This window comes from Arachis ipaensis, chromosome B02, assembly GCF_000816755.2.
Source record: "Arachis ipaensis cultivar K30076 chromosome B02, Araip1.1, whole genome shotgun sequence".
Lineage (NCBI taxonomy): Eukaryota > Viridiplantae > Streptophyta > Magnoliopsida > Fabales > Fabaceae > Arachis > Arachis ipaensis.
The window spans coordinates 104,134,313-104,141,603 of NC_029786.2; the positions used below are offsets into that span (position 1 = coordinate 104,134,313).

General features: G+C 36.0%; 1 protein-coding gene and 1 pseudogene across 2 annotated transcripts in view; one reads left to right on the top strand and one right to left on the bottom strand.

Annotated features, from left to right (window-relative positions):
- LOC107626140 (universal stress protein PHOS32) overlaps window positions 1-490 on the top strand; it is a 2,462-nt gene extending 1,972 nt beyond the window's left edge. For both annotated transcript variants that reach the window (XM_016328935.2, XM_016328936.2), the window contains exon 4: window positions 101-490. In XM_016328935.2, coding sequence (XP_016184421.1) covers window positions 101-188 — 88 coding nt within the window. In that variant the 3' untranslated portion in view covers window positions 189-490. The remainder of the gene's footprint in view (window positions 1-100) is intronic.
- On the bottom strand, window positions 1,072-3,208 carry LOC107626147 (annotated as a pseudogene).

Sequence of the window (7,291 nt, forward strand, 5' to 3'; positions counted from 1 at the left end):
TATAATTTTCAATGAAATAATGTGTGCTATTACAAGAAGAGACAATTTGACTTCAAAATTTCCTGATTCATTATGTTTGGCACTATCTTTGATTTTGCAGGGCAGTTTTAGGTAGTGTAAGTGACTATTGTGCTCATCATGCTCACTGCACTGTGATGATTGTGAAGAGGCCAAAGACCAAACACTGATCTATACATTGGCTACACTGCATCTATATATACTACAGCAATAAACACAATCCTTTCAGCAAAAGGAGGAAAAAAAGAAAAAAGAAGAAACAAAGAACCTATGTTCTTGGAAAATTCACAACTATGTTATTGATCTGATACAATTTGACATTATAGTTTATATTATGTTAAGCTGCAGTTTACTTTCAAAGTTGGAAACATAAAGAACAATATTGGATTGCTTCCCTTTTACCCTCTGTCATCATGTACATGAGAAATTATTACTGGATTAATGAATCTGAAGTTATTGTTCTCTGTGTTAATAATTATTGAAAGCAAATATTTTAGGGTTTAGGGTTTAAAAAGTGACTTTTTAAACTTCTGATAGAAACTATTGTTTATTAAGACTAAACATTATGATAAACTAAAGCACATATTCAACATAATATGGATTTTTCTCTTTTTTTAAAGAAAGAGTGGTGCCCCATATTAAAAAAAAGGTATGAATAACTCTCCACTATTGAAGGGATGATAATAGTTTCGTATTTGCTGAGAGTTTTAGACGTTTGGATATATAAAACCTTTCCGTTTGTGATTCTTGAAGTTGATACTTTTTCTTTCGTTACAAGGAAGGGGCATAGGTGCATAGCACTAGGTGCTACCTGTGGACTGCACACAAGTTTTTCAATTAGAAAAGGTGGCTCTAGCTTTTTTGGTGAGCTGAGAATCGTAAAATATTAAAATGAAAAAAATTTTCATTGGCTGAATTTTGTTAGAGATATGAATGGTTATAAACTTATAATCAATGAATATGACACCTGAAATTGATGGAATTAAAAATTATAACATGTTGTTATTGGATGATAAACCAATATATAAAAATCTCAAATGTTATTTGTTTTGGGAAATTCATATCTATTTGTGAAATCTAAGCATAGCTGCATGAGTAGATGAAACTCCTATATATGTAAACAAGTTAAAAGTGCCTATTGAAACAAATGGCCAACGGAAACAGAGGATGGATCTTTCTCTAGTTCTATGGCTCCAACAACAGAGGTCTTTCCACCCTTCAAGAAATTCCCATACCATTCTGCCGAGAGTTTTGGGTACCTCTTCAGCTTTGGATCATCCCTATCAACATAGTATAGGCCAAAACTCGCATTATACCCATCCAACAACTCAAATACATCCATGAAAGACCATCCAAAGTATCCCTTTATGTTTGATCCATCTCTGAGAAGAAAAATTTAGGATCACATGAGAAAAATACAAACACACAAAGCAATCATGTTTTCCTTTTATGAGGGTCTAATTTATTAGCACTATGAGCCTTCTAGAATCGATCTATTCTGGTTCGAACTGAATCGGCTACTTTAAGGTAACTCATTAGCCAAAAATCAGTTTTCACATGTTATGTAACCAAAATTTCATAAGCTTTATCTTTAACTTTTTAAATAAGCTAAACAGAGTAGTAACTCAAGAAAAAATAAGCTCTCATTTTTTTTTCAAACCACAAAAAACTAGCAACTGCATTACCTTATGGAATCAAGCACAGCACCAATATATCCATGCAAGTATTCCACCCTTGTCACATCTTGAAGTGATGAATTCCTTTGTGTCCGTTGACCTAACAAAACAAGCCATTTGTCACACTACTTTACCAATGGCACAATGCATTATAATGATTCACATTCACCCCTGTTGCTGAAATAATATATGAAAGAGAGAGAGAGACCATTTTCATAAATGAATATGAGGATTGCCATAAAGGGTCTTCATGATATTCAGCTCTTCGCGTAAAGTCCATGGTGTGACAGGGTACTGAACAAAGGTAATGCCGTGTGGTTATGCAACTAAGAAATCTAAATAAGTGAACCAATAAGTGTGGAGGAATAACTACAGCAAGTTTTAACTTCAAATTTACCTCTTCATTCGAAAACAAGGCCTGTGCAACTGCCAAAACCAGGAAAGAAGGTTAGTTATTTAAACTTGCTACCCCCAATTACTAAGGAAGGAGTGGCAGTTGCTTGTGTGAACAAATGGAAATTATTGGAGGGTAAGGTGCTAAATGATATGGAAATTAAATTTGTTGGAAATTGTTAGGATCCGTGACAAGAGACGAGAAAATTCTATATTTCAAAATGATAGTTGTAAATATGTGTGGAATGCAATTAGTACAGCATGCTTATATGACCATGTCCAATCTTATACGAGATCCATTATCCTTAAACATAGTGAAACACATACAGGTTAGCTGTGCAGCCATGTCTGCGCCATAGTCTCGCAGATTCCTCTTCAGCGCAACAGAATTGTCTGTGACATTCAAGTTGTTGTAAAATATCATGCCTATAAAGTCACATGAACCCTTCAACTGTGCAGATTCGCGGTCCGAGAAGGTTGGAATTCTGGCACCTGCATTAGTCTTCATGGAAATGGGATAGTCTCCATGCACCAAGGGTCCCAAAATCCTGCAGAATAAATTAAAAATCAATGAGTCTACGGTGTAAAGAGAAAAACCAAATAATATAAGGAGAACATGAGAGTAGAACAACTAGTTGAAGGTCTATAACTTACCAACCAATAAAAAAATCACGGGCTCTTTGAGTGGCTGCCCGGTCTTCATCTGTATCATTTGCAGGAATTAAACCGGATGAACAGACAGCAATGCCAATAAACCCATGTTGCTTGTCCTGCAATATAACTTCACCTCTATATATAGAATCATGAACATTCTTTGCCCCAACAAAGGTTTCTATATGTGGAAGAATAATCTAAATTCAATATAAAAAGACTATGAACTTCAATTAAGAGTTGGTATAAGTAACTAAGTCAAAGCTTTTTCCTTTGCAGCAAGTAATTCCTATATACCTTGTACTTTCTTCTATACAATCTCACTGCTGAAGAACGTGATAGCAAAATATGATGAACTGCCAAGTAAGGCTCAGTTGTGGAGTCACCCCTACTGCTGTTATATTTCTGGCAAAATGGGGGCGAACATCGTGTAGGTGGGGTTGTTCCTTGATCATAACCACCTATGGTGAACACTCATTTACTTGAGTTTGAACTTCTCGTTCCTCGGCGATAGATGTCAAAGTCCCTAGCTTGGGACAATCCTTCATTTGGTGTGGTCCCTTGCACACGAAGCATCCTCCTTTGGGCACGAAAGCCTTCTTTTTTTCTTCGTACTCTTTATTTGAAGAGTATTTTCCTTCCTTCTTGGTTGAAAAACTCTTCCCCTTGTCTCCCCCACCTTTAGCAGAACTAGGCTTGGAGGAAGACTTGGGTTTAGAGTCTCCCCTATGATACTCGGTGAGTGATTCGGCCACCACGATGGCCTCATCGACGTCCTTAACATTTCTTCTTTGTAGTTCTTGTTTTGCCCAAGGTTGGAGTCCATCAATGAAGAAGAACAATGCATCCTGAAGGTTGTGGTAGGCTTAGAGAAGGGGGTTGAATCTATGCCTTCCTTTTTAGTTACTGTTATGACCCTTTTAAAACAAACTTTTAATTCTAATTCTGTTTGTACTCAGCAGCGGAAATTTATGAGACAATTTATTTTTGTCTCATGAATATCAGAAAACAGAACACAATAGAGAAGAGAAAAGCTAACACCAGCATGTATCCTGGTTTAGTTACCTTGTACTATGCAACCTACGTCCAGTCTCCTCCATAACAATGGAGGAATTTTCACTATAGTTAACAGTATTACATACACCAATTCCACAGGATTGACACAATCCTTTTACACTCATGTTCTAACCTAACTTGACATTGGCTATGCTAATACCTAACTATTCACTCTTAGTGCTAACCCAACTAAGAAAGGGATACCTCACAGGTACAGGATACAAGACATAGACATACCTAAAGAAATCAGAAAATAACTCTAGGCTTTTCTCTCAAGTGTATCACTCAACCTTTTTCCACTCATGGCTTTTACTTGAGCTTTCTCACAATGCCTTTTCTCACAAGAAATTACAGAAAGATAAACATAGAAAAGTACATTACAATCAGTAAAATATGAAGGAGATTGATTTCATCAACAGCCTATTCGCTATGTGCAAAACCAGATTTGCAAACCTCAGCTTGAGTTCTTCAGTATTGGCCGAATGCTTCTTTTAAAGAAAGCATTATCCAAGTAGAGGAACTTCTTTTTTCAGAACACAACTCTCTAACTCTGGTTTTCTCTACTTGGCTTTTGAATGAACAGCAAGACTTCTTTTATCTCCTTGCATGTTGCTGGGTTCTTCTTCCAAGGTCAACACCTTGAGCCTTGAGCTTCATCAACCCACAAATTCACTTTTTCTCATTAAACCTTAGAGTAAAAACTTTGCTTCTGACTTCCCCATCTTGACTGAAAGCCATAAAGTAGCAACCACAAAAGTCTTCCAATGGTCAACTTGATCTTAGCCCTTGAAAACTAACTTGGTCCCCAAGACATGTTTGAGACAGTAGATTTACAGTAGAGAGGAACAGAGATCCTCTTTTCTATATAGCTCTAAACGGAGATACAGATAGTTGAAGATGAAGAGAAGAAAGTGTGTTGCATGTAAAAGGAAATGGGTTACCTTTAACCTAATATTGATTTGGTTTGGATTTTCTGATTAGACTTCTATGTTTCAAGCTTGGACTTTCTCTTTCTTGCTTCTTTGATGATCACCTTAGGGAAGAAGCTTTCTCTTTCTCTTTCTCTTTCTCACTTTTCTGAGTTTGTGATTTGACTAAGACAGAGGAGAGAAGAACGTTGCTTTGGTAAAAGCAAGTGAGAGAGAATGAAGACTTCAATCTTGTATGAGAAGCTTGGTGGGATCAACTTGGGTTTATGGATACGGGCTTAGATCGGGTTTGATTTGCTTGGCCCGTTGGTTCCTTTATTTGTTTTCTTTTGGGCTTCATTTGAGTTGTCAACCCATCAGCCTTGTTTCATTTTCCATTTCATTTGGGCTTCAGTATTGCAATAATAAATAATTAGCTTTATATAATTATAAACAATCAACATTTAATTATTTATTTTGTCCAATTAAATAATGTTTGTCATCACTAATGAATTTAGTTAATTTCTTAACTCAACACATCCTCTGATGCTAAGTTGGGAATTTGAAGCATGAGAGTAGTGAATTCCTTTACGTAATCGCTAATCGTACTCTTGTGCTTCAACTCCCTCAACTTCTTTCTCGCTTCATAAACCACATTCTCGGGGAAGAACTGTCTTTTCAACTCTCTTTTGAAATCTTCCCATGTGGCTATGTTGCAAGTACCATTTTCCATATCTACGCACTTTCTCCTCCACCACAAAGTAGCATTATCAGAAAGGTAGAGAGCTGCAGTGCGTACCTTTATTGCTTCTTCGACCACCCCTTGGCCTTCAAAGTACCTCTCCATTTGCCATAGGAAGTTCTCCACCTCTCGAGCATCCCTCACGCCCTTGAACTCCTTTGGCTTTGGGAGATCAATCTTTGTCGTCTCCCTTATAATGGTTGGTCGAGATTTTGCCTCCTCGAACCAAACTCGAACTTCCTCAAATAGCTTCAAGGAATTCTCAAGCTTCTCTTCAATTTGGAGCATGCTTTCTTTGAAAGCATCTAGTTCTCCCAATACGTGAGCCTCGAGGGTCTCCTTGTCATGTTCTATCCTTTGGAAGCGCTCATCCATAGAGGATAGAACATTTTCCAACATAGAAACTCTTTCTTCTAAGAAGTTAGAGTCCTTACCTTTAGGCTCACTTGAAGAACGGACCTTCTTGCCTCCCCATTGAGAAGGAATTGCATCCCTTCCTCTTTGAGACTCAACATGCTCCATGGTGATACTAGAAGCCATACCCACAAACCACTTGTGCCCCCTCTCAAATCTTGCTCTAATGCCAAATTGTCACGACCTTGGACACACTCCAATGCTACCGTGCCGGCACTCGAATTTACTCAACCTCTTGAGTTAAGACCAAGTCAACCTAACCCTCAATACATAGCAAGAAAGCTAAGAACACAAGAGAACACAAGAAAAAAGAAGCTTTGGTGGAAAGAACACTTTATTACTCAAGTGTTGGTTACAAATGATTCACACATACTCACACTAACTCTCACCTCCTATTTATAGTCATCCACTTCCTCAATGGATGGTTAGGATTAAATCTAATCAACGGTCTAGATTAATCATCTAGAACCTTCACAAATATCCATCATACCACAACTTTCTAAATACTTCTAGATTCTTCCATACTACTCTTTATACTCCTATATACTTCCTCACTCTTCTAGAATATTCTATGACCTTCCAGAGTCTTCTAGCACCTTCTAGAGTATTTTGGGACCTTCTAGGACATTTTAGAATATTCCGAAACCATCTAGAGCATTCTCAAACACTCCAGAAAACTATACAAACACTGTTAAATCTAACCTTCTAAAATTTACCGTGACAGTAAGCTTCAAAGCAATATTATTGCTCATCAAACTCAAATATTGTTCTAGTTTCATCATCTATCTATGTGACTAGGTTTGTATGTGTTTGTTTCTGGATCAATCCTACTATCTTTGCAACTACATATGCCAATATTTTATTTTTTGAAAGGTTGCTGTCTACAACAGTGTGGATATCCCTACCTACCTACTACTACTACTACTACTACTAATAATAATAATAATAATATGTTTTGTGTTGGAAACTAAAACATTCAATAAATAAATAAATATGTAATAAGATAATTAAATTTAAAAAATATTATATAAGACAATATTTTTTTCTTTTTATAGAAAGACTAATTTGCCTAAAAATTTTAGAATAATAGATTTATTCGAAATTAATGTATGTATTTATTCTAAAATTTAAATAGACAATAAATAAATGTTCAGTACTTAGTAAACGAGACCCTACTTACTATTTGTGACAGAAATCTTGAGGCGTCGCAATAGCTTACTGTTGTGTTTGTGTGACACTTCTCCATAGTTACGTGGGTCATCAATTATCATATGCGGTGTCGGTGATCTTGAAACAAAATCTCTTCCATGCAATATTAGATTTTGTTCGGAGTATAACAAAATTAATTATTACTATAAAATATAAAATATATATTAAAAATAAATTAAAAAATATATGTATTTATATATAAACAAAAATTATATTTGTATATC